Here is a 27,638-nt window from a genome sequence, read left to right as displayed (position 1 = left end):
GTCTTAAAAGTGTATTACAATTTATTTCTTGCCATTTTTGTGTAAAATTTACAGAAAGAGTGTTACACCGTGCGCTCCAAAGGTAATGTCTCAATCCTCTAAGGCTCTCTTTTTCTTTCTTTGCCTTTATCTCTTTAATCCTATTGTTATGTGCATTGAACCATTTTAAGAAAAACTTTCTGCTTGATTTATGGCAGCAATACATGTAAAACAAGTGTGTTTTATTGTTCATGGTTAATCCTGGGAAGTGTATTTTAATTTCAGTGGCTTGTTTCCACCATTTTCCACACCTCTTCTGGGGGAGGGTGGGGAAGAGGGTATATTGTATAAAATGGTTTAGATTTCATTGCAGTACAGAACTATTAATTTCTGTGTAAGGCCAAAAGATTCTTTGATAATGGTATAAAACTGTAGATTGTTTTTTGGAGTAACAGTGACACTTTTTGATTTCTAGGATTTACAAAGTTTAAATGAATCCTTATGCTTATATTTTTAAAGTATATTCACGGGGTAGATAAAACTGGAAAAATGAGTGTCGAGTGACAGGAGAAAATGGAAATGTGAAAATATCGAAAGCTTTTATAATTTGAAATGTTCTTTGTGGTTCTTTCTCTTTTAGGTATGTTTTCATAAGCGTGTGTAAACTTACATGTTGATGATAATCTCTGGCCTTTAAGGTCTGAGCTTACTGAGCATATGTCCCGTCCCCACTGCATGGGTCTTGACAACCGTATAGTTTTGAAAGATCAGTACGATTAAGAGGTGGTGGGATGAGATCTCTGCCCGGTTGAGTAGGATTGAGTAGCATGGACGGAGCATATCCTTTCTCCCTGCCCGTTTGGCAGTGCCCTCTGTTTTTCCATGTCTGTTGTCAGCCCAGTGCCTGTATGCCTGCTTCACAGTGTTATTTCTACTCCTGAAATGTAGGCTGAGAACCCCAAAGGGCTTCTTTGTTCAGATACTGTTAGTGTTGTTAATATGTAGCCTACCCCAGTTAAAGTATAAATTTGTATTTCTGCATCCTGAACTGCAGATGCCAGTGATGGACTTAATCACTCACACCAGCTTAGGCACAGCAGGCCAGCTGAAGTTTGTCCTTCAGATAATTTGTTCTTGTCTTCATTTGTTTTCCTCCCCGTTAGAATAAAGGACCGACTTTTTTAGTTCTCATGTGAATTCAAGGCAAAAGTCGAATCTGTCACCAAGGTAGCCATTCCCTCTTCAGATCCAGTCTCAAGTAGTCTGTTGCTACATCACTGCAACTAGCTGAATTGTTTTCATCTCACCATTTGCTCGAAAGTTTTGCCATCATGTGGTTTTTACAGGACCCCTATTAGCCAGCGTAGCAAATTGAATTCGGTTTTGTGTGTTTTAGGAAAATCTGTAGGCTTTTCCCTAGCACCAAAAGATTTGAGAGTTGTGAGAGAAAGGATCAAGGAAGGAGGAGGAATATACCTAATTAATACACCACTCCTTGTTTTCACTGCTACATATTTGAATTTGATCCCTTACACTATAAGAACATTTTTTACCTTTAAAAATTTTACCTCTTACATCTTTCATACAATAGAATCACTGTCCAGCATATGTACTAATTTCTTCCTGTCATTAGTGTGCTTTACTAAAGTTTTATATTTGTGGGAAGCACATTATTATCCAGAGTAGTTTCTGGATTCTGGTTTAATTATTTAATCATTAGTTCCTCACCAGCTTGCTAGATTTTCTCTTTTTCTTTCTTCTGTTTTTACTCATTTTTACTATTATATTGGCTTGAATTACCACTTCTCAGTCTTCTAAGGAGAATTTGAGACTTTGTGGTTTTAAAATTCAAGATTGCTTTTAAAATTCTGGAACTTCCTAAATTGACAACTTAAAAAAATTCCATAGTACTGTTTCAGAACTGAATATTCTTAATGTAAGTATAAATGCTATCATTCCTTGCAATGATTTTTAACATTGCTGTGAAGGTTACAAATTGTGTTTTGTTGACTTACATGTCTTAGAATTGCCTTAAAATGAATATAAAAATTGATATGGGAGCTTCTAGTACAGTTAACTTCTTTAACATAGCCTCATATCCAGTGTCCTTTCTCAAATTCTTCTATTTCTCATTATTATAAACTAAGGTTTTTGTGGCTTTTGAATTTTTTCACTGCAGTTCACATAGTGTGAAAATTTGTGAGAATGCTATGGGAAAACCAGTTTGGGTTCAACATCTCTTAACCAGATAATACCCCATAGGCTTCCTAAGAGTGACTATCTGCCAGTTTGTGACTGTAGAAGAAGCTGGTTGGGCATTTTCTGGGCCATGGAAATTTAAGGTGTCTATAACGTTACCCATCATTACTTGCTGGCTGTCAGAAGTTTGACAAATTGGAGGTTTGCTCCCTGTCGCATTTTCAGAGTTGCTGTGTGAGTGGCAGAACTTCACCTTAGGTGGGAGAGGCAGGAAGTTTTGAAAACAGGACTCCCGAGGCCTACCTCCATCTGCCTTCCTAAAAGATGCAGACTGACTCAGGATGAGAAGTAACAAATAGAAGAACTCATTTAAGGGGGAGGTGGGGGGGAGGGGGGCAAGCAAGTGTTGATCACGCTTTTTTTTCCTTAGGGCAGATGATAGTGCTTTTTATTCTCTTTAATTGTCTTGATGAATTTTGAGTTGATTTTTGCTTTTGTTGTTATTTTGGATTCGAGAGTATCTTTAATTTTATTGTATATTTATGCTGTACATTTCAAACCTGTTTCATATGTTATGTATAGGTATAGTCTTCATATTGGAGAAATAGATACAACTTTGTAATTATAATCTTGAGGGTTTTTTTAACCAGTAAAATGGCTACTATGGCTGTTTGTAAGGTTTTTAAGTTGAGATGTGTATCATGTTTAACTTTTTCCCATCTTTTTATCTTTACCTCTTTGTTCTCTACATGCCCTTCTGCTCTGTTCACCCGAACACCTGGTTTTTGCCATCTTTGTGTTGATGTTTACATAGTACTACCAAACCTGCTCCACACTTGGATGGGTAAGAGTTACATTTTATTACCTTGGGGAGTTGGTGGGGTGGCCAGTCTACTACAAATTGGACCATGGATGAACCTCTGGGGGGTGCTCTTGATTCCTGATCTAACCTCTCACAGCCAAGCCCCTCCTTAAGGACCAGAGGTTAGTCCGTCTTGAGAACTCATATTGTCATGTCACTGAATCTGGGCAATGGATAGACTTCTCAGCCTTGCTATCTCTAGGGACCCTGTAACGACGGTTTCTGAGTATCGAGTGCAATCTGTTCTCAGATTCTCCACCGTAAAATAGTTAAGAAATATTGTTTTAAGCAGAAAACTAAGGCCCGGTTTGAGTCGTGTTTTTATTTTTTCCTTTTTATGAAGCAGATGTCAAGTTCTAATTCCCTTCTAGTTGCTTCATTCATCAAACACTTTGCTTTTATATTTAGTTCTGTAGACATGTCATTTATAACAGTTGTCTTGATTACTGATTGTGGCTTAATTGTCATCAAACCAATTCTTTCTTGAATTTGTATTGTGACAGGGTGCATGTCGTCTTTGGATTGGTTATTTCTGGTTTTGAAGTAATTGAACAGATTGAAAATCTGAAAACCGATGCTGCAAGCAGACCTTATGCAGATGTGCGAGTAATTGACTGTGGGGTGCTTGCCACAAAATCATCAAAAGATGGTAAGGGTTTTGGGGGGAGTGGAGGGGAGCTAGGATACTGGTAAAACACGGTGAAGATTATAGTTGAAAGATACCTCCTGAACTTTAGTAGTGGAAAAACCATTCAAGTAGTACATACAGCAGTAACCCATGCCTCTGTATCATACCTTCTATCCAAGCCATCAACAAATCTTATCAAATCTTACTTCTTTTTACTTCCCATGTTACCAGCCTTGTCCAAACCACTGCTGTCTCTGACTTGGATTATTGCAGTAGCCTCATAACTATTCACTTTGCCTCTGCCCTTCTTATAATCTCGTCTTAGCAGCAGTAAATTCCTAACTGGTCTCTTTGCTTGTACTCTTGACTCTGTAGTCTGTTAATAGCAACCAGAGTGATCTTCTCCAAGGGCTCCCTTCTTAGCCAAACTAAAGTCTTTACTTGGTCTGTAAGGCAGTCTGTTCTCTCCTGTGTCTCTCACCTCTTCACCCTCATTCATTGCCCTCCCAGCCATGTTGACCTTTACCCAGACATGCCAAGCACAGGGATTTTGTGCTGGTGTCTGTTCTTTCTGGAACACTCTCCATCCAGATACCTACATGACCCCTTACGTCACTTCCTTCAAGTCTCTGTTTGAATGTTATCTTCAGTTACTGCCCATCTCTCCCTATTCCCTTTGCCCTGCTTTTTTTGTATTTCTGTTCGAGCACTTCTCACTTGTCATAGTATGCAGTTACTTACTTCTTTTCTTATCTGATCCAACTAGAATATAGACTTCATAAGGGCAAGGGCTTTGTTACCTTACCATCTCACCAGCAAATTGTGTTATCAGCATGAAAAAATGTTTACTTAAATTTTGTCTTTAGTTTGCTGTTTATAAAGCATGTTTTATGATACTATTTTTTACTCTGAAAGGTAGACACTAAGATCTAGTACTAATATTTTTGTTAATATTTCTTAAAAGTTTTTGAGAAAAAAAGGAAGAAACCAACTCATTCAGAAGACTCGGGTTCCTCTTCCAATTCCTCTTCCTCTTCAGAATCTTCTTCAGAAAGTGAAATTGAACATGAGAGAAGCAGAAGGAGGAAACATAAGAGGAGGCCAAAAGTTAAGCATTCTAAAAAGAGACGAAAGGAAGCAAGCAGTTCCGAAGAGCCAAGGAATAAACATATAATGAGCCCAAAAGGGTAAGTGTGAAATGCCAGGGTAATCTTAACCTAACACAAAGACACTCTGGAATGGGGAAAGTATATGCAATTCTGTAAACTTCATTTTATTACCTATTGTTGAAAAAGGATAGCATTTTTTTTAACTTTAATTTGAAATCTGACAAATCTAAGGGTAGCACAGACATTTCATATTAAAGATTTATGTGTTTGCAGGTGAAAAAAATCCCTGAAACTCTTAAAAGAACAAAGGATCATTCGACAGTTTCATACCATAATTTTAGTACTGTGGCTTTTTCACTGTGTTAATGTTTTATATGTTCTTTGTGAAAATTGTACACACCTTTTGAGATTTGTGAGATATTAATAGTTTTGCTGTTTCATAATTAAAAAAATTTTTTTAAAGTTTATTATTTATTTTGAGAGAGAGAGAAATAGCGCACGTGCATGCGTGAACAGGGGAGGGGCAGATAGAGGAAGGGAGAGAGAATCTCAAGCAGGTTCCTTGCTGTCAGCACAGCCCAACGTGGGGCTCAGTCTCACAAACCGTGAGATCATGACCTGAACCAAAATCAAGAGTCAGATGCTTAACCAGCTGAGCCACCCCGGCACCCCGCTATTGTTTTATTATTAATTGTTATATATCATTATTTAATATTCTTGTGAAATGCAGACATTGCATATTTTAATTGGTGACTTGATTTGTTCTCTCTAAGTTACTCTGAGAGGAGTGATACCAATGAAAAAAGGTCAGTTGATTCAAATGCTAAAAGGGAAAAGCCTGTGGTCCGACCAGAAGAGATTCCCCCGGTTCCAGAGAACCGATTTTTACTGAGAAGAGATATGCCTCTTGTCACAGTGGAACCTGAACCGTAAGTAGGGTGATTAACCTCTTTGTTTTCCTTTCTGTGAATGGTAATTCCATCAGGTCACGGCACTTCCACACTTATTTGTTGAGCATGACCCATAGGCAAAGATCTTTGAAGAATACTGTGGGAGATGCCAGGCTAATGAATGACATGTACCGTGCCTTTCGGAATTCACGTTCTACTAATAGGGAAAGGGGGTTGGTCAAGTGGGTCAGGGGAGAAGTTCTTACGGGAGGTCTGGAAAGATTTCATTACTAATTTTTTTTCCTTGACTTTTCATTAGAGGTGAGATTTGGTTATCAGAAGAGAGGGTTAGTTGAACTCTTTGGATCCACTTGAGTGATGAAACGTGTTCCAATTTGAATAGTGTAAAATTAATTGCATTGATTAGGGATATAATTTAGTATCATAAATATGTGACTTTTGCTAACTTGCTAACAGAGCAACAGTGCTTTTGCTAACAGAGAGTGATAACTTCTCTGCATTGGAAAAGGTAATGTGTAGTTTTAGATTTGGTATAATAGTATATTTTGTGTATTAACTCAAGTTTAGAATTATTAAAAGAAATATTGTTTGAACAGAAATGTCATAATGTGGCTGGTGTAATTGATAAGTGCCCGATGAAGAGTTACATTGAAGGTTAAGAGGTTATGCACGTGTTCCTGTTCACAGTCAGGTCTCCACATAAGGTTATCGTTTAATTCATTAAATATTTTTAAAGCCTAGTATTGTCTTATTTTAGAAAGCTATTATAAGATGGGATTTATCTTTGAATTAATAGCTGGTGTTTTCATTTTTAAAAACTGGCTGTTAATAAATTTTAGTGGGATTCTTCTTAAAATATAAGATACCAAGTTCATTGATGGAATCTATTTGACTTTCAGAAAGTAGGAAACTTGAAAGGTTAGCTTCTCTGTCATATGGCAGGTATTAGCAAATTATGGTCCATGGACCAAATTTGGCCTGTTGCCTATTTTTGTACAGCCCATGAGCTAAAAAAAAATGGTTTTCTTGTGTTTAAATGTTTGTAGGAAAAATAAAAAGAGTAATATTTTGTGACATGTGAAAATTATATGAAACTCAAATTTCAATGTCCATAAATAAAATTTTACTGGAACACGGCCACATCCATTTGTTCATGATAAGAGAATAAGCAAGGGCTGTTTCTGTGCTACAACAGCAGACTTGAGTGGCTGTAGCAGAGTTTGTATGTGGTGTTCTCTTGCCTTACACTGCTACGTGGTGCACTGCCCATCACAGTGATGCTGGTGGAACTCTCCAGTATTTCAAGTGCTACCCATATAACCCATCTATGTGAAAAGATATTTTTTAAAGATGAAATATGTACAGTCTCATTACAGATCAGCATTAGCACTATATTGATAGGGAACACTGTGAACCCCAATTAACGTGAAATGTTCTCTCTCCTCCTTAAAAGGGCTCCATTCCTTTCGTTAGTAGATCTTTATTACAAAGAAATGATACTCAGTTATATTTCCAAATTTCATTGATAAAATATTAGTTAAAATTTGTTTTCTTTCTTGTTATGTAAGTATCTACATATTAGCCTTAATTTTCTTCTTGGCCTACAAATCCTAAAATACTTACTCTTGGATTCTTTTCAGAAAAAGTTTGCTGACCCCTGTTATCTGGTGTTGTTAAAGCAGTGATTGCATTTGTGACTGATTACCGCTGGTAATTTTGTTTGGTCGTCACTCTTCTTTAGTCACATAACATCTTTGGAAGTTATTTTGTGCAGAATTATTTTAAATCATGATTGACTGCTAGTTGTGTTGTATTAAGATAGCCCATTGACCTATTTTATTAGGATCCTTAAGATTTTGATCAGTCGTTTGGGCGTTATAATTAAGTGTGCTTCAAGAACTCATCATAGGCAAGGATAAGAAGCAAGGGCTGTCAGCCATATGAACTTGCCACCTTACTGATTGACCAGCAGTCAGGTGAAGGGAGGGTAGCAGAATTGGATCAGTACCAAAAGGTTCCTAGGTAAATGTTAATTCTTGCTGAACACCGGTAGGCAAGTTCACTGCTTTTTCTTCACAAGGAAAATGGGGTTAATGGTTGCCTACCAAGATACCTACTTCTCTCATTGTGAGAATTAAGTCATGTCATGAACATGAAATGGCTGAATAAACTGTTGTATACTTTGTAGTTGACTTTTTTTTTTTTACAGTATCATTTTATGTTTATCTGGACCCTTAGAAAACCCTGTATATTGGTTTTAAGAGTCAAGTTGCATTTCTTTCTGTGACTTTGGGCAAGACTTTTAACCTCTTAAAATTCTCTCTTTAAAATGAAGACGTGAATAGTGCCTACCTCATAGTGCTGTTAAGAGAAGTCTAAATGAGCCAATGCCTTTAAAGTGCTTATTAACAACCAGCAATGAACAATCTGAAAAGGAAATTAAGAAAGCAGTTGCATTTAAAACAACATCTAAAAGAATAAAAGAGGTGGGGGGGGGGGGGCGCCTGGGTCACTCTGTTGGTTAAGTGTCCAACTTCAGCTCGGGTCACGATCTTGCTGTTCCCAAGTTCAAGCCCTGCGTCGGGCTCTGTGCCAACAACTCAGAGCCTGGAGCCTGCTTCAGATTCTGTGTCTCTGTCTCTCTCTTCACCTTCCCCACTCATCCTCACTCTCTCTCTCTCTCTCTCTCTCTCTCTCTCTCTCAAAAATAAATAAACATTAAAAAAATTAAAAGAATAAAATGGGAGTAAATTCAATTAAAAGGGTAAAGGACTTGTACAATGAAAATCACAAAATATTTAGAACTAAATAAATGGAAGGACATTGCACGTTCATGGGTTGGAAGACTTAATATTGTTAAATGTCAGTACTAGTCAAAGCAAGTTTTGGATTCAGTACAATCCCTATCAAATTTCAGCAGCCTTTTTGCAGAAATGGAAAAGTCCATATCCAGAATCTTGGAATCACAGGGGGCCCTGAATGGCCAAAACAATCTTGAAAAAGAAGGGCAGAGATGGAACACTTCTACTTTTTTTTTAATGTTTATTTAATTTTGAGAGAGAGACAGAGCAGGAGTGGGGGAGGGGCAGAAAGAGAGGGAGATACAGAATCCGAAGCAGGCTCCAGGCTCTGAGCTATCAGCACAGAGTCTGATGCAGGGTGCAAACCCATGAACTATGAGATCATGACCTGAGCCGAAGTCAGCCACTTAACCAACTGAGCCACCCATGCACCCTGTAGCACTTATACTTTCTGATTTCAAAACTTAACACAAAGCTATAGGTATCAAAATAGAGTGGTACTGGCATAAAGATTAATATATAGACTAATGGGATCGACTTGAGATTCCAGAAATAAATTCACACCAGTATATGTGGACAGTTGATTTCAGACAAGGGTGCAGATTCCATTCAGTGGAGAAAGAAGTCTGTCTCTTCAATAAATGGTGCTGGGACAACTGGACTTCCACATGCAACAGAATGAAGTTGGACCCCTACCTCACATTATATGCAAGAATTAAAATGAGTCCATGACCTAAATATAAGAGCTAAAACCATAAAACTCTTAAAAAACATAGGAGTAAATTGTTATGACCTTGGGTTTGACAATGAATTCTTATATTTGACACCAAAAACATGGACAACAGTAACACAAAAAGACAACTCAGTTAAAAAAATTTCTTTTTAAATGTTTATTTATTTTTGAGAGAGACAGAGATAGAATGCAAGTGGGTTAGGGGCAGAGAGAGAAGGAAACACAATCCAAAGCAAGCTCCAGGCTCTGAGCTGTCAGCACAGAGCCCGACGCGGGGCTTGAACTCACGAGCTGCGAGATCATGACCTGAGCTGAAGTCGGACACTTAACCGACTGAGCCACCCGGGTACCCCAAGACAACTCAGTTTAAAAAATAGGCACAGCACTTGAATAGAAGTGGCCAGTAAGTGCATGAAAAATGCTTAACATCATTAGTCATTAGGGAAATACAAATCAAACTCACAATGAGATACTACTCGCTTACTAGGATGGCTGTAATTTAAAACTAAAACCAAAAAAACTAGTGTCAGCAACGATATGGAGAAATTGAAATCCTTATACATTGGTGGCAGGAGTCTAAAATGATGCAGACATTGTGGAACACAGTTTGGTTGTTTCTCAAAAAATTAAACCGAGATTTACCATGTAACCGAACAATTCTATTGCTACAATTTCAAAAGAATTGAAAATCAAGAACCAAACAATACTTGTATGCCAGTGTTCATTGCAACATATTCACAGTAGCAAAAAGGAGGACAACTGATCCCAAGTTACCAACAGATGAATGGATAAACAAAATGTGGTGTGTACATGCGGTGGAATGTTATTTGGCCATAAATTGGAGGTTACCAGAGGCTGAGGGAGTTGGGGGGACTGGGGAGGTATTCCTTAATGGGTAGAGTTTGGGTTTGAGTTTTGGAAAGGTAGTAGTGATGGATGTACAACATTGTGAATGTAATTAATACACTGAACTGCGAACTTAAAATGTCCAATTTTATGTTACATATAATTTACCAATAAAAATGTTAAAAATGTTGATTAACATAATGTCTGACACATAGTACTCAATAAAAGCTAGCCATTATGTTAATAACAGATAAAAAACAAACTTATGGTGGGGGCACCTTGGTGGCTCAGTCAGTTAAGCTGACTCTTGGTTTCAGCTCAGGTCATGATATCATGGTTCATGGGATTGTGCCCCTGCATTGGGTTCTGTGCTAACAGCACAGAGTGTGCTTGGGATTCTCCCTCTCCCTCTCCCCCTCCCCCCCCCTCCCTTCCCCTCCCCCCCACCTCTCTCTCAAAATAAACAAACAAACTTGAGGTATGAAGACTTCTCATGCATGGAGGATGATAGCTGCCCCCAAAACTATACTTTTAGCATTACCATAAGGTGGCAGCATTGAAGGAGGGGTAGCTTATCTCAGAGTCGGGAAGACAAATGAATTATTAAACATTTGAAATAGGGGCACTGGTTGGCTCAGCCAGTTCAGTGTCCAGCTCTTGCTTTCGGCTCAGGTCATAATCTTGCAGTTCGTGAGATTGAGCCCTGCATTGGGCTCTGTGCTGACAGTGTGGAGCCTGGTTGGGATTCTCTTTCTCTGCTCCTCCCCTGCTCATGCACGTGCTCCATCTCTCTCTCTCTAAATAATTAAATAAACTCCATATATACATATATACATATGTATACATATGTACATATGTATATATGTACATACATATGTATATATGTATATGTATATATGTATGTATGTATGTATGTAAATAAAAAACACAACTTAAGCATAAGAACCAGGAATATCTTAGGATTCCCTCAGAACATCACTGTTTTTGACAAGAGACATAAAAAGGGATTTTGTTTAAAAGAAGTACTGTGCTGGGGCGCCTGGGTGGCTCAGTCGGTTGAGCGTCCGACTTCAGCTCAGGTCACGATCTCGTGGTCCGTGAGTTCGAGCCCCGCGTCAGGCTCTGGGCTGATGGCTCAGAGCCTGGAGCCTGCTTCCGATTCTGTGTCTCCCTCTCTGTCTGCCCCTCCCCCGCTCATGCTGTGTCTCTCTCTGTCTCAAAAATAAATAAATGTTAAAAAAAAAATTTTTTTTTTTAAAAATAAAAGAAGTACTGTGCTTAAAAAGGTATATAGTATGGTATGTTTCTACTCAATTGGATTACTTTTTTTTTGTTTTTCTTTTTAAATTTTGGCATTTGAAGAGTTTGCTTAGAAAAATTATCTAGGGAGTGCTTCATTTTACAGAGGTGTTGGATCTAAATGAAATGATTTTGTTTTGTAGGAGCATAAATTCTGCATTTAAATATTGAGAAATCCACCTAGCATTTGCTTATTTTTAATTTTCAGTTTTCTTTTCCAGGAAGATTCCTGATGTTCCACCCATTGTAAGTGATCAGAAACCATCTGTATCAAAATCTGGACGGAAGATTAAAGGAAGGGGTACAATTGTATGTTTATTAAGACTTCTTTTTTCAAACTACTTATCTAAGCAGTATGTTTTTGCCTATAGGCAAAACCCCAGCCTTAATTTTAGGTATAATCCAACATCTGTTCAAGGAACTAGCTGTATTCTCCATAGGTATGGGAACGTACTGCTGTTAGATGAAAATTTATTGCTATGTTTTTAAGTATGAAATGGCCTGAGAAGCAATAAGTGATTATGTTGAGAAATCTTAGTATGTTGAGTAATCTAGGCTAATGAAGGTAGCTGTTAGGATTTCAAAGAAAAAATCCCATTTCTTTTAGTCTCTTACGTTTGACATAACTTCATACCATCCTTTTGGTACTTTAATCATTATAGCCTTTGAATGGCATCTGAGTTTGGGTCATACTCCTAACTCTGTCCTATAGCAGACTGTAATTAAGAGGTATTTTAAAAATAGTTATTCCTATCTTTGTTTTTAAAGCGCTATCACACACCTCCAAGATCAAGATCATGTTCTGAATCAGACGATGATGATAGCAGTGAAACTCCTCCTCACTGGAAAGAGGAAATGCAGAGATTAAGAGCATACAGACCACCTAGTGGAGAAAAATGGAGTAAAGGAGACAAGTAAGAGCCTTGAGTATAAGCACAATTCTGTGTCTGCTATATTTTAAGTGTTAAGGGGAGAGAGACTTACTTCTGGACTTTTCATTAAAGACTTACATTGAAAGTTAGACTGTGACCAAAGAGAATACATTTGGAAATACTTGGCAGAAAGAGAGCTATTAACTAGGAGGGCTGATTGGCTTCAGGGTGCTTTTAAATCAAGATTCTGTTTTCCCTCATAAAACTATAAAACTACCGAATCTCTCAGAGATTTCCTGTACAATTTTAAAAATAATCAGCACCTAAAAATTATATAGCAGGTTCTTTCCTAGTCAGGTCACTGGCTCTTAGTCACTGATGATTGAATAGATAGAAAATCTGTACCTTTCGTGTTGGTTAACTTCTGACCCCAGGGACTGTTGCTGCTTCAACAGTGTACCTGTCTCTTACCCTTAGTAACACCCCACAGTGGAATATCTGTTGTAGAAATGGGCCTGGCTCCAGAATAGCTAGTGAAAAACATACCAGTAGGACCCTTTATAATCGTTCCCGGTAGAAGTCTCTTTTCCTCTTTGAGTGCCCAGTAGTATGGTTACAAGTTGGAAGAGGGAATAAAAGGTGCACATCTGCTGTGTGAGAGTGATTTAGACACAGTGGTATGGAGGCCTCTGAGTTGTGGGCCCTGACGTGACAGGTTGCCGTTAAGATTGTAAAACTTGCATCTGTTTTTATGTGCTTTTTCCTCCATTTCTGTACTAATTTAACCAAAACCTTAAGAGAGAGTCTTGATTACCTCTGTGAAGCTGAAATAAAACAGAAGCCATGCTAGCTTCTCCAGACGCTTCTCTTTAAAGTTCAGGCAGCTCTCCTCTGTCTGCAGGGAATCGACAGAATTGTTTGGGAACTTAATTGGACTCTCTCTCAAAACTTGCTCCCAGAAGCAGAGGGTCATGAACAGATCCTGGGCGGGAACTCGGGATGTGACCGGCGCTCCTGTGATGAATTGCTTTGGTTTCGTTTGACTCTCAAAATCATTTTTCTGTCAAATTTGAAATCCTTTGCTTAATTGAAACAGAAACAAAAAACTAAACTAAGTCCTTCTGTAAGTAACTCTGTTAGTAGTTGTTAGTGCGTGTCTCTGAAATCACGAAGCCTATCCCTCTGATTTATCCTTCCTACGTGTACTCAAAGTGTGGATAGAGTCAGTACTATGTTGTTCACTGGGCTTTTGTCAATACATTTGTATTGACAGCAAACGTGTTTTAAACTTAAAATATAGAAACATGCTTGTAAATAACTGCATGCATGTTGGGTCATTTTCTACAGATTAAGTGACCCCTGTTCAAGCCGATGGGATGAGAGAAGCTTGTCCCAGAGATCCAGATCATGGTCCTATAATGGATATTATTCAGACCTTAGTACGGCAAGACACTCCGATGGTCACCATAAAAAACGCAGAAAAGAGAAAAAGGTGAAGCATAAAAAGAAAGCGAAAAAGCAGAAACACTGCAGAAGACACAAGCAGACTAAGAAGAGAAGGATTATTGTACCATCTGACATAGAATCCTCAAAATCTTCCACCCGACGAATGAAATCCTCTTGTGATAGAGAAAGGAGATCTCGTTCTTCCTCGTTATCGTCTCATCACTCATCAAAGAGGGACTGGTCTAAATCTGATAAGGATGACCAGAGCTCTTCAACCCATTCCAGCAGGGACTCCTACAGATCTAAATCTCACTCACAGTCTTATTCTAGAGGAAGCTCAAGATCAAGGACTCCATCAAAATCTTCATCACATTCTCGAAGTAGATCAAAGTCCAGATCTAGTTCCAAGTCAGGGCACCAAAGGACAGCATCAAAATCACCAAAAAGAACAGCCTCTCAGTTAAGTGAAAACAAACCGGTTAAAACAGAACCTTTAAGAACAACAGTGCCACAAAATGAAAATGTCATAGTACAAGCGGTGGTGGCAGAAAATATTCCTGTAATACCACTGAGTGACAGTCCCCCTCCTTCAAGGTGGAAGCCTGGACAGAAGCCCTGGAAGCCCTCTTATGAGCGAATTCAGGAAATGAAAGCTAAAACAACCCACTTGCTGCCCATCCAAAGCACTTACAGTTTAGCAAATATTAAAGAGACTGGAAGTTCATCATCCTACCACAAAAGAGAAAAAAATTCAGAAAGTGATCGGAGTGCTTATTCAAAATACAGTGACAGAAGTTCAGAAAGCTCACCAAGGTCAAGGAGCAGATCTTCTAGGAGTAGATCTTATTCCAGATCATACACAAGGTCACGAAGTCTAGCTAGTTCACGTTCGAGGTCTAGGTCTCCCTCATCTAGATCTCATTCACGAAATAAATACAGTGATCATTCACAGTGTAGTAGATCATCGTCGTACTCTTCTGTTAGCAGTGATGATAGAAGACGAGCCAAGAGAAAATACAGATCCAGCGGGAAGAAAAATAACACTTCTCGTAAAAGGCACAGCAGCAGTTCCGAAAAGACGCTTCGCCATAAATATATGAAAAGCAGGGACAAGTCTTGTCAGAGAAAGTATAGCGAAAGCAGGTCATCTTTAGATTATTCTTCAGACAGTGAACAGTCAAGTGTTCAAGTTACACAGTCAGCCCAGGAGAAAGAGAAGCAAGTCCAAAAGGAAATGAATAATAAGCAAGAGAGAAACAGAGATGAAGAGAAATCCAAGCCCGAACAAGAATGCCCTCGTTCAAAAAAAAGAGCCTTGAAAGAGAATCTTTCTGATCACCTTAGAAATGGCAGTAAGCACAAAAGAAAGAATTATGCGGGAAGTAAATGGGACTCAGAATCAAACTCCGAACGAGATGGAACTAAAAACAGTAAAAATATTTCCCGGCCATCTTCTGATAAGGAGGAAGGTGAAGCCACATCAGATTCTGAGTCAGAGTTTGGTGAAATTCACATCAAAGCCAAATCCACAACAAAGTCTTCAGCAAGTACTTCACTGCCTGATGGTAATGGTGCTTGGAAGTCAAGTAAACAGCGGTCTTCAACCTCTGATTCTGAGGGGTCCTATTCCAATTCAGAAAACGCTAGAAGAAAGGCACGGAAGCACAAACACGGGTTAAAGGAAAATCTTAAAAGGGAACAGACCAAAAAAGCAAAAGAGAAATTGAAAGGGAAAAAAGACAAAAAGCACAAGGCTCCAAAACGAAAACAAGCATTTCATTGGCAGCCTCCACTAGAATTTGGTGAGGAGGAGGAAGAGGAGATTAGTGAAAAGCAAGTTACTCAGGAGGCAAAAGAGAAAAAACAAGTTTCTGAAAACAGTGAAACCTTGAAAGAAAGTATTGTGCAAACTGAGAAGTCCTGTGAAGAGGGCAACCTTTCAGGTAAATGTAATACAGTAATGATTCCATCAGATATCGACCAGCCTACTAAAGATGATAGTAAACTCAGCATTTCTCCTAGAGCTTTAAATACTGATGAAAATGTAGCTGCTTCTCCCTCAAACGTTCAGCATATTGCAGAAATTGTCTCAAGTGGAGTGGAAGATGTGCTTCAGACAGATGACAACATGGAGATTTGCACTCCTGATAGGAGTTCCCCAGCAAAGGAGGCATCCCCTCTAGGAAACTCAAGGCTCGACACCCCAGATATAAACATTGTTTTAAAGCAGGATGTGCACACGGAGCGTCCTGAGGGAGAGGAGCTAAAGCAGGAAAGCAGCACATCTGAAAGCAAAACAATGGGGGACATGGGCAAACAGGACGGCGGCCCCACTGGCATTGCCGGTGCTGCAGAAAGCACTGTGAAGAGAGAGGTGGCTGAGAAGAGCCAGATCGGTCTCTTAGATAATAAATGGAAGCCCCTGCAAGGTGTGGGGAACGTGGCCGCCCCGGCTGCTACTACATCCAGCACTGTGGAAGTGAAGGCATTGACTGCTGCACCTGAGATGAAGCCACAAGGCTTGAGGATAGAAATCAAAAGCAAAAATAAAGTCCGGCCTGGGTCTCTCTTTGATGAAGTAAGAAAGACAGCACGCTTAAACCGGAGGCCAAGAAATCAGGAGAGTTCAAGTGACGAGCAGACACCTAGTCGGGATGGGGATAGCCAGTCCAGGAGTCCAAGCAGATCTCGAAGTAAATCTGAAACCAAATCAAGACACAGAACAAGGTCTGTCTCCTACAGTCACTCAAGAAGTCGATCACGAAGTTCCACATCGTCTTATCGGTGAGCCCTGTATTTATTCTCTTTCCTTTTTCCCTCCCAAGGAGAGTCTGTTATTTTTAGCTTGGAAGAACATCAGAATTAGGGACAAGATTACTATTTCCAAATGTCTGGAAGGGAATGAGGGGAAGTCTTGTGCTGTGTGACCCAGAGAGCAGATCGGGAGCATAGGAAGTGGAGATTTTAGGGGAAGAAATTTGGGCTCAGTGTCAAAAACTATTAGCTTTTCAGGGCGCCTGGGTGGCTCAGTTCGTTAAGCGTCCGACTCTTGCTTTCAGTTCAGGTCACGATCTCACGGTTTATGAGTTTGAGCCCCACATCGGGCTCTGTGCTGACAGTGCGGACCCTGCTTGGGATTCTCTCTCTCCCTCTCTCTGCCCCTCCCCCACTCACGCTGTCTCTGTCTCTCTCAAAATAAATAAACTTAAAAAAAAAACTATTAGCTTAATCAACTAAAGCTCTTTGGCAACAGAGATGAGTTGCCGTGGTAGATGGCAAGTCTCTCTCTTTCAAGGTGTGTGTTGTTCTCCCACCTCTCTGTGATGCCGTAGAAGGGAATCCTGAACATATAGAACTGTGTAGGATTTAGAGATCATTAACTCTTCATTTTACACAAGTGGAAGGTGAGGGCCAGAGAAGCAAAGTTACCCGCCCAAGACCTGCATCTAGTTGATCTTTATTCAAGGATTGGGGGAGGGGCATGGCAAGACCGATCATCTTTAGATTTATGTATTTTGGTCAGGTTGCCTGTAACTTTGGTCAGCATAGACAGTGCAGAGAATGAGAATTTTTACAAACTAAAAAATTAGTGATGGTGGCATGAAGTTAGTAATTTGTATTCCTTTTTAAATTTTCTTTATAAATAGTTCACGGTTTTACCTCACTGTCTCTTAGTTACTCCTATCCATTAATATATTATTGTGCTTGGTCTTCATCACTTGAACTTAAAACATAAGAATCTTCGAGAACTTTTTTCCCCTTTCTAGTTGTTTATCTTCCCTTTCCCACCCAGATTTCTTTAAAAATAGGAACCAGTACGTGCCGTCTGTAGTAACAGTGCCCCATTTACTCTTTAGTTGCTTGCAGGCTGCCTTCTGTGCCGTCCCTCCCTGCTTCTCCCTAACGGGCTATTTTCAGGTACTTCGCATGAGTGCCAGGGCATGTTTTCAGTCCTTTCCGTTCTTCTGGCACCTGCCGGTGGTCCTCCTCTTCCCTCTCAGACCGTTCCATGCTTGTGTTGTGGGCTCTTCTTCCTCCTGCCCTGACTCGCAGCAGGCCTGGAGAGCTGGTGAATCCTGGCCTGTTCTCTCTAGGTTCATAGGCCAGGTGCGGTCAGCTATGGAGCTACTTTGGCTCCCTGTCTGCTCAACGTCTGCCTTCTCATTCACACTCCAGCAGTTCTGAGCTCTTGTTGATGCTGGCCACTCACTTAGCTTCTTACTGCTGCCTTTGGAGTGGCTGGCCTTTCATCTTCGAAACGAAGACAGGCTTAGAAAGCCTAAGGAATTTGCTTTAGGTTATGCAGCTGATAGACTGGACAGCCTCCCTGTTTTGGTTACTCGCCTGGCCCTGACTCCCCTAACCACACTGTGACTTCACTGAAGTCGGGAACTACTTCCTACTCATCTTTTAGTCACCTCACAGAGTCTGCTCTATACTTGTTGAGTAATTGAAAAAAAAATGGTTGAATAAATGACGGGAGTCTTACTAGAAGACAGTGTGTTCCATTTTCTTATAGATAAACTGGAAGCACATCATGTCTTCCAAAACATAAGTACATAGTGAATAAAATAAAACCTATGAGGGGGTGCCTGGATGGTTCAGTCGGTTAAGCGTCCAACTGTGGCTCAGGTCATCGTCTCGTGGTTTGTGATTTCGAGCCCCACATCGGGCTCTCCACTGTCAGTGCAGAGCCTGCTTAGGATCCTCTGTCTCCCTCTCTCTGCCCCTCCCCTGCTCATGCTCTCTCTCTCTCAAAAATAAACATTAAAAAAAAAAAAAAAAAAAAAAAACTATGAAAATGTTACATAGCAGCCTAGACATAGGGGTATTGTTCTGTCCTAAATGACAGGTATAAAGTTGGGGGAGAAGGGTGGGGAGCCAAGTGAATGCGGGCTGGGGGGGGGGCAGAATTGTGCTACTTAAGTTCCTTGTTGTATTAAATAGATACAAAAAAATAAAATGATTAGGTATAAATAAATAATTTAAAATGTCATCTAGTTTAAAAAATAGAGCTTTGACATACCTGATATATCCCTATCCTCCTTTCTTCTAAAGTTGAACATTATTCTAAACTTTTGTTATAGTTTTGTTGTTTTTCTTCAGTTTTGCCAGAGATGTTTCTATTTGTATACAGTGTTGTTTTTGTAGGTTTTCAAAAAGATCTTTATACATACATATGTCATGTGTTCTATTTATGCATTTTTCACTTAACATTAAGTTCCAGGAGATGTCTCTGTTGATGTATGTAGCTGTAGTTCAGTCATTTTCCTACATTAGAATATTCTGCTGTATATCTGTGCATTAATTTTTTCCCCCATTCTGTCATTAATGGAGAGTTGGATTATTTCTTCTTCCGATATTACAGATAGGGTTCCAGTGAACACACCTTTGGCAGCCTGTTCTGGTTTATTCCATTCTGTTCAATTTAAACACTGTTCATAAGCTACCACTGGCACACCCACAATGAAGAGTTCCATGAAAGACTTTTCCTTTTGTTGTGTTTTCCCCTTCCCACTGTACTAGTAAGGCCTTGAACAGCAAGGTGAGTTCATATAATTGTGCCTTTTCACTCTTAATTGCAGATCAAGAAGCTACTCTAGAAGTCGGAGCAGAGGGTGGTACAGCAGAGGCCGCTCAAGAAGCCGGAGCAGCTCCTACCGCAGTTACAAAAGCCACAGGTGAGCTCTCGAACCCCGCCCTCCCGTGTGGTCTCCATCCTGTCTGCTCTTCAGGGCGTGCGCAGGCAGAGTGGGGGAGCTGTTGAGAAGAATCCTGTCACTGTTGAATACTAGACAGGCCTGTTGGCTCGTCCAGTTGTTTCTAAGAACTGTCAGATTCTCACTGGCTCTTCTCAGGATGTGATCTTATCAGAGTGAGGAAAGAGAAGCGGTAAAAATATTTAAAAGAGGCCCTGCCCGCCAGCTCCCCCTCCCTCCACCTCCAGTACATCTTCCTTAACCTTAGTTCACCTCTGCAGTCACCTCTTTCTTGACTCGGACTAGGGATCGGGATAGGAGGACTGATTTGTTAACAGGGGCCACAAGATGAAGCGTGTCGGGGGTGACCCCCGGTCTCTATTTCTTCCACGTTCTTGAAACCCTCTTGCCTCTCAGGCATTTTCCAGTGCTGCAGCTTCATTTTACTTACAGACGTCTGACCTGTGCAGACCCTTCCCTCCCCACCCAGTTCGAACCTCCCCAGAGACTTTCGTTATGTGCATCTCATAGAAGAATTGAATAAGACATGAGCTTTCTAATGATAACCAACCTGGCTTTTAAAAAATACAACATACTTTTGATATACAAATGAAATACAGCTACTGGATTTCATTGTGTTTTTTCCTTGGTGGGCAAAGAAACGTCTAGATTTTTTATATAGCCTGTCCTGACCCACAAGATGATGGTCCCTCATGTGATTAATATTAGGACATCCAGCAGGAGCAGATCCAGGAGCAGCTCGTACGACCCCCACAGTCGGTCCAGGTACGGAAGGGGTGGGGAACCATTTGTGGGGGCGGGATTGAAAAGCCTTGTTTTATAAAACCCTTCACTTCCTTTTCAAAAGTGCTGTATTCTGTTGAAAAGTGTAGATACTGTATTTGTCTCATGTAATCCTACCCTATCTACGTGAGGTCTTTTTGACAGCTTTTATCTGTTGGCCCATGGTACTCTAGTGTCAAAAGTGACCATTGATGACCAGTTGTAATGGCAGGTGTTTATCGGATATAATTGCCTAATAAGATCCACCACCTTCATTCAAACTTAACTCAGTGTCGACTTCGTGATATTTTTCAATGCAGAAAATAAATGAACATTTTTCTTTTTACTATGGTAAGTCTGACTGGGGCAATTGTTCAGTGTTTCCAGTACTTGCTGTGCAGCTGTGTCCTCGCAGTGTCGTCTAGGCCCTTGTTTTCGAGAACACTGATCAGGTCATAAAAAGAAATGGAAGCATATAAGTATCTGAGTGGGAAAATTGAGTGTGTGTTGTTGCTGTTGAAGCAGGTCCTACACTTACGATAGCTACTATAGCAGGAGTCGGAGTCGAAGTAGGAGCCAGAGGAGTGACAGTTACCACCGAGGCAGAAGTTACAGCAGGCGGTCCAGGTGGGTCCCCCTCCTTTAGGGCACTGCACGGTACTGTGGGCACTTGGTGCATGAGGTGACAGACAGCTAATAGAAGAGAAAGCGTAATCTTGGGAGGACAGAAGTATTTTTCTCTTCTCGAATTTCAGCAATCCACAGGCAGCTACTAAATAAAAGTGGCCGTTGTGTTAAGGGTTGCCGGGTCAGGTTTGCTGGGTATTGTTACATGTGTGAATCCAAAATGGATCTTGTAATACTTACGTATCTTTGAATAGTTTGCAAGGAGTAAAGAGAGAAGGTCACCTAAACCATGGGCCATTCTTTTAAATAGGGCTAGTTGCTAAAAATAGCAAAACAGATTTATTAATTTTTTTTAATCAAAAAATGTATACTAAAATGTCATCATTTGCTTCAACAGCAGAGTTGAGGTTTATACCATCAATTTTTAGTAAAAACATTTTTATATATTACAGATATTTACACATATTACATTTTATGTAACATATTTTGCCTGGTACTGTAAGAGTCTTTGTGTTGACTTTTTATGGTGTCCCTTTCCTAGTGCTTTTTTGGTCTTAACCCTTCTCCCATTCATTGCAACTACTGTCAGTGATCCTTGTTGAATATCGGTATAATCTAAACACCTCCCTTGTTTGACACTCTTGAAGGACTCCCTGCTGCCAGAAGGGCAGGTCTAGGCTCTTTAGCATTGCATGTAAGGCCTCCCTACCTACCAGCTCCAGCTGGGGCTTTTCTGTCTTCCCTCCTTTAATGTGCTAGAACCTTTCCTTCTGCCTGGAGATACACACGCCTCTTGAAATGGCCAATTCCCACCTACCTACCCCACAGGCCTCAGCTGCAACCCACTGCCCCAGGAGGCCCGCCCTGACTGTTCACCCTGAGTTACGCCACCCCCACCTCCCTGCCGTGTGCCCTATTTGTCTTGTCCACTATTCTGTACTGTCCTTGAGCCCCAGGAAACTATACTTGGTCTACTGTGTATGTCCTAGCATTTGGCAAAGTGACTGGCTCCCTGAATTTTTTTCAAAATAACTGAATGGTGACAATTGCCAGGTCCTCTTGACTTAGTTTCCCAGAGGTCCTATCTGCATGCACCTGCCCTACCTTCCTCCCACATCCCTCATGGGGTCCCCATTTTTTTTTTTTTTTTTTTGGCTTCCCCTTTTTTTTTTTTTTTTTTTTTTTTAATTTTTTTGGAGTGAGGGGTAAGTGAGGGAGGGAGGGGCAGAAGGAGAGGGAGAGAATCTTAAGCTGCCCCATGCAGAGCTCCATCTCACGACCATGAGATCATGACCTGAGCTGAAATCAAGAGTTGGATGCTTAACCGACTGAGCCTTCCCAGGCGCCCCTTGGTTTCCATATTTTTAATGAAACTATTTGTGTACCTTTTTTATCCCTTGCTTCCTCGGTCTCATTAAATATTGATGTTCAGTTTGGGTAACATGGAAAATTATTCTGCTCATTTGCATGAGTGGATTTCAAGTAATTTCCCAAGATGCGATGTTTCTTTATCTTAATGTTGATATTACTATTCTGTCATTTAAAACATCTTTGAAAAGTCTACACTGTTGCCACAGTCAAGACCCCACTCATCCACCCACTGTGCTCTGCCACATCAGTATTGCTTTCAAGCCACTCATATAAAAAAAAAAAAAAAAAGGCTTCAAGAGGAATTCAAAGGGTTGAAGTTAAAAGGTGTCTGTATATTTCTTTTGTTATACAGGAGTTGTAGATCTTATGGCTCTGACAGTGAAAGTGACCGAAGTTACTCTCATCACCGGAGCCCCAGTGAAAGCAGCACATATAGTTGAAAATGTCCCCCCCCCCTTTTTTTTTATACAAATTATATCTTATTTGTAAATATCTGGTAACTTAAAAGTTGGAGAAACTTAATGGCAGTCTGTTGTTCTATTTCAATATTAGAGATAAGTTTCAAAAATAGGCACTTAATTGTTATCGTTCATTTACATGTACACAGAATTTAAAATACAGATATGTCTCCTAAAAATATTTTTATGCCACATTTTACAGTAGCCAACTATGGAAATGAATTTCATTTTCTTGAATCAAGAAATCATGAAATTTAAGTATCATTTGCAATATTATTTTAGACAGATGATTTCTTTCCATCTCATGTATTCCTTAGAATACAGATTCTTTTTGCCCGTTTTTCAGGTTTTAGCATATATGCTGCCAAGCATAGAACTGTGAAGAACTGTTAAAGGTGGCCAAATATTTATGTACCAATCACACAGTCTCATACATACGTGCTCTTAAGAACAAACCACCCAGAATTGATACTTGATGGTAGCCAGGAATATAAGGCAGTGGCTCTGGAGTTCTTCATTCTTTCCTTACTTCTTGGTTGTCTCAGAGGATCGGGAAAAGTGGTCATCATACAGCCCACTCCGGCTGGCAGGTGAGGTTCAGAAGAATAAATCGGCCTTAACTGTGTACCTGCACTGTCCCTAAGGACCTAATGTTTTATGTGCTTTTTAATGAACACTATCACGAGTTTAGATTGTAGAAACAATTCTATTCCAGTTCATGTTTTGGTGCTCGGTACCTTTTGGTGCCTCTTTACGTGTACTTTACGTTAGAATCTCCTAGAAGAGAGATTATTATTATTATTATTTTAATTCACTGGCGCCAAACGTTCCTTCTGAGCTGTATTCACTTTAAATATTTGGAGGGCTTCTCTCCAGCTCAGGTGTGGCCTGGGGTCCTCCGGAGCAGGCAGGACTGACCCAGAAGGTTGTGTGGCTGCTCAGGGCTGCTGCACGTAACTGACATGTGTGCCTCGGGAAGAGTCGATTGAAGAGTGGACTTCAAAGTACCACCAAAACCTCACTGCCACCATCCTGGAGACACTTGGCAGAGCTTTTAAGTCTTTCAAGTAAGAGAGAGAGATACCACAACAGCAGCTGAACTGTTCTAAGCACCAGCATGTTTTTCCTCTTTCTGCCGTGACCCGCTCTGACTCAGTGAAGCCTCGCACGACACGAGGAAGTCCGGGACATCACACAGGGGAAGAGGGTGTGCACGACAGCACAGATGACACATTTTCGGTTTGGGGTGGTTCCTCCAAAAAGGATTTGACCTGTAAAAACTGGTGTGATTTTTTTTTTTTTTTTTTTTTAAATCTTTTGAGTTTTTCCCCCAAGTGTACTTAATCACCTTAGTGCCAGTTTAATCAGTTACACAGAAGAAAATCCTACTGGATGTCGGGTGTGGAACTCTGCACCAACCCAACCCAGGCCTTGGCTAGGGGTACCTGGGAAGTGGGAAAGAGCCCTCAGTTGGAGGGATTTGACAGCCTCGGATGGGTGGAGGGGAGACCTTGGATATATTAAAATGGTCATCCGTAAAAGGTTCATAAACAGGGTTAAGTGGTCAGCTGTTTGCCAGGTTGATAGAGTACGTTAGAAAACAGGACCCAAGTCAAATAAACGGACTTCTTAGTAAACACAAAACCATGTGTGATTCATGTGAAGGGTTTTCAAAAGTTGCCTGTAATATTCAGTGGGGGAAAAAAAACGCATTCAGAAGCCCAACAAACTGCCAAATCTAATTAGGTTAAGAAAAGTTACCCTTGGACGATGTATTTGTTTTCTGCTGCTGTGTAACAAAGTACCCCAAACTTAGCAGCAGAAGACAACGCCTATTTCTTAGCTCACAGTTCTGTAGCTTGTGAGTCTGGCACAGTGTGGCTAGATTCTCTGCTCAGGGTCTCACAAGGCTGAAATCAAGGGTCAGCAGGGCAGCATTCCTTTATGGAGGCTGTGGGGAAGAATCTGCTTCCAAGTTCATTCAGTTCCTTGCTGGCTGTCATCTGAAGGCTTCTGCCTCAGCTCCTGAAGGCTGCTCTCATTCCTTCTCGCGTGCTCCCGTCCATCTTCAAATTCTCAATGGCCCATGTTCTCACGCCTCCCATCCCTCTGCCTTCTTCCTCTGTTTTAAGGTTCATGTGATTAGATCAAGCCCACTGATCAAGTCTCCCTATTTTAAGGTCAGTTCTGCCATAGAACATAACATAATCATAGGAGTGACTGCACAGGCGTGGGTTCCTGGGATTTGGGCATGGAGTGGGGGGGGGGGGGGCGCAGGCCATTCAGAATCCCACCTACCACAGACGATCACTGCCCATTGCGCTGGAGTTTCATCCCAACAAGGTGGGCCCTGGAAGCCTCATTTGTTTCTTCCATGGACAAGAACAGCCCTCAGCCGTAGCATTCAACTGTGTGTTTACTGAATGAACTACAGAAACAGCTTTTCTGCCTAGAGGGGATTGTTCTGTATTTTAAGTTATTTTTTAATAAAATTTAATTATGTTGTGTATTGTGCTTCTTAATAGAAAATGCATTATTGGACTGTTTTTGTAATGTCGTTTACTGAAAATGAAACATGATATAGCTGGTATTGTTCAAAAACTGTAGAGAATACTTTTGTACATATTGGCAATGTCTAATTTGTATACACTTCATTTAAATGTTCCTAAAACTTGAAAAGGGGGACCTTGTAGAAATTAAAATATATACTTAGTCTAAATCTGTGCCTGTGTCATCTCTCTTTACTCGTCCAGACTTCCAGTAATCTTTCCGAAATGGAAAAGAAAATGTTGAGTCTCTTTGCTGAGCCAGGCAGCAAAGAGACTTCGTCTCTGCTGCCCGTTTCCATCTGGCGGCTGAGTATCGGCGGGGCATGAGGTGGGGCCGGAGAGGCACTGCAGGCAGAGATGTTCACCTGCCCAGATGGTGCACCTGCTCGGTGATGGTGCTTTATGTACCAAGCACACGGGATGGTGCTTGGTCTCTCTTGCCCTGCAAACTCCAGGTTTCCTCCAGCTCCGTTGTTGTCATTCAGCCGAGGTGACCTGCATACAGAGGTCTTTGCTGAGGAAGGAATATGTCCCATCTTCTCTGGGAGTTGCTGCCTTGGGGACAGAACATTTACCTACTAAACCACCCACAGCCTCCACACTTCCCTCTCTACCAGTTCACTAGGCACAGAGCACTGGCTCTTAGAGAAAACATTCATGGTGATATTTTTAGTGTCCACATGAGAATTTGCAGGGCAAGTACAATTAACTTTTTTCTCCTCGGGACTCCGAGGAATTTGTATTTTCTTAGTGAATACCTCATAACTTCTCACAGTAAGACTTGCAGAGATTCAGTTTTCAGAATTGAGTTAACAGTAGACCCCCCAAGTCAGGCAATCCCTGACAATAGTCCAATCTGGATGCATTAAAATTTAAAGAAAATTTCAGAGTCATTTTACTGTAGGGAAATCCCCAAGTGAGGTTCCTTTTTAGTGAGCTCCAGCATTGTGTTCACATTCTGATAGTGATCATTTTGATCAGCTGGGCAGCACTGGGGGGAAACGTGTCAAGGATTTTGGCCTTGACTGTTCTGAATTAGCCGGGCGTTAAATGGGAGGTAAGAGAATTCAAGAAAAATGCCCCTATCACAAGTGAAAACTGGCTGGACACCACTGTTGGGAAGGGAGAGGAAACCGTAGTCCGTGTAGAGAGAAACTTGCCACGCAGGTGATGCAAACTAGCTGACTAGGTGAGGCCCGGAAGCCATGCCTCACATGCTAGAAGAGCCTGGACTCTGCTGGTTTCTACAAAGAAGTCCCATGCAGCACTTGTGAGGGGTTGAGCTGGGAAGCAAGCTGAGAGGAATCCTGCTGGGCAGGGAGAAGTCCTTTGAGGACAGGGGTAGGGAGGGGGTGCCCTGGAAGAACAGGGCACCTGCTCGTCTTCAGGACCCACTCCGGGCAGCTCCAGTCAGTGCCTGATGCTGTGTGTGTGTGAGGCCAGGGGAGCACACTGCCGCAACACACACACAAAGGGGCAGGAGGCTTTAACGGTCTGTTTTCTTTAAAGGTTTCAGTAGAGGGCAGACGCAGTGCCCTTGCCCCTTTCTCTTCTCCCTATGAATCAAAAGGCCGGAGTGGGGCTCTGCCGAGCTCCAAGCCAAGTACTTCTACCCCTTAGAGACCCTGGGCCCACCGTTCACAGCTCTGCAGGCTGAACTGCGTTTCAGAGCCCGGCCCCAGGACCCAGGCCAGCCTGAGGACTGCTGTGTCTGAACCGGCATAGAGCCCTGAGGAAATCAAGGTAAAGAAAGTGACCTCAGGCTGCAGGAGAGACCCCCGCATCCTGTCTGTTCCTGGGCCTCTGACGGCTCATCTGCACCAAGAAGACGTGGATTGCCCATTCCTCGGCTCATAAGCCCTAAGAGAGGGTGCGCGCAACTGGCACAACGGGCCTGGGAATCCGTGGTGCCCATCCTTTTCCCAGACCCGTCTGGAGAGGAGTCGGCCTCCCAGAGGGCCTACAGGGAATGGAGGCCTGGGCTGCCACTCCCCCAGCCCCAGGTTACCCGGGTCCTCCTGCAACTAACTTCTCTACCAGCAGGCCAGATTCCCAGAGAAAGGCTGCCAAAGACCCCACTAATGTCAATGCCTCCAGCCTAGTTTGATTTTATTTTGAAGAGATAAAGGATCTCTGTGAGCAACGAGTCTGTGGTATAGTCCGTAAGGGGTCTGGGCCAGAGCCAGACTTTCTGGGTTCAAGTTCTGCTCTGCCACTCTCTAGTTTGTTAACTAGTTAGATTGCTTGACCTTTATAATTCAGCTCCTCATCTGAAAATCTGGGATACCAAGGCCTCCCTCTTGGGAAGTAGGGAGAATTAAATGCTTAGAGCCAAGCATACATCAAAGGCCCAGGGACGCGGGCCCTGGGATCGCCTCCAGGAGGAGGGTAGGAGCCCACAGGTTTCACGTGGAGGGCCAGGCTCAAGTCACCAATGAGAAGCCCACAGTCCCTTGAACCAACAGG

General features: G+C 41.4%; 1 protein-coding gene across 14 annotated transcripts in view; it reads left to right on the top strand.

Annotated features, from left to right (window-relative positions):
- Positions 1–25,342, top strand: part of NKTR (natural killer cell triggering receptor) — a 62,686-nt gene extending 37,344 nt beyond the window's left edge. For 5 of the 14 annotated variants that reach the window (XM_060638371.3, XM_060638373.3, XM_060638379.3 and 2 more), the window contains 11 exons: positions 2,993–3,022; positions 3,544–3,689; positions 4,633–4,855; positions 5,551–5,706; positions 11,589–11,676; positions 12,136–12,281; positions 13,587–16,469; positions 19,271–19,366; positions 20,114–20,170; positions 20,690–20,794; positions 22,518–25,342. In XM_060638371.3, coding sequence (XP_060494354.1) covers positions 2,993–3,022; positions 3,544–3,689; positions 4,633–4,855; positions 5,551–5,706; positions 11,589–11,676; positions 12,136–12,281; positions 13,587–16,469; positions 19,271–19,366; positions 20,114–20,170; positions 20,690–20,794; positions 22,518–22,605 — 4,018 coding nt within the window. In that variant the 3' untranslated portion in view covers positions 22,606–25,342. Of the gene's footprint in view, positions 1–54; positions 3,023–3,543; positions 3,690–4,632; positions 4,856–5,550; positions 5,707–7,328; positions 7,399–11,588; positions 11,677–12,135; positions 12,282–13,586; positions 16,470–19,270; positions 19,367–20,113; positions 20,171–20,689; positions 20,795–22,517 lie in introns of those variants that run through there. The other 9 variants (XR_013549922.2, XR_013549921.2, XM_060638380.3 and 6 more) reach the window with 8 other exon arrangements.
- Positions 25,343–27,638: the final 2,296 nt, after the last annotated feature.

Source organism: Panthera onca, chromosome C2 (assembly GCF_046562875.1).
Source record: "Panthera onca isolate mPanOnc1 chromosome C2, mPanOnc1 haplotype 2, whole genome shotgun sequence".
Lineage (NCBI taxonomy): Eukaryota > Metazoa > Chordata > Mammalia > Carnivora > Felidae > Panthera > Panthera onca.
This window is presented reverse-complemented; position numbering and strand designations above follow the sequence as displayed.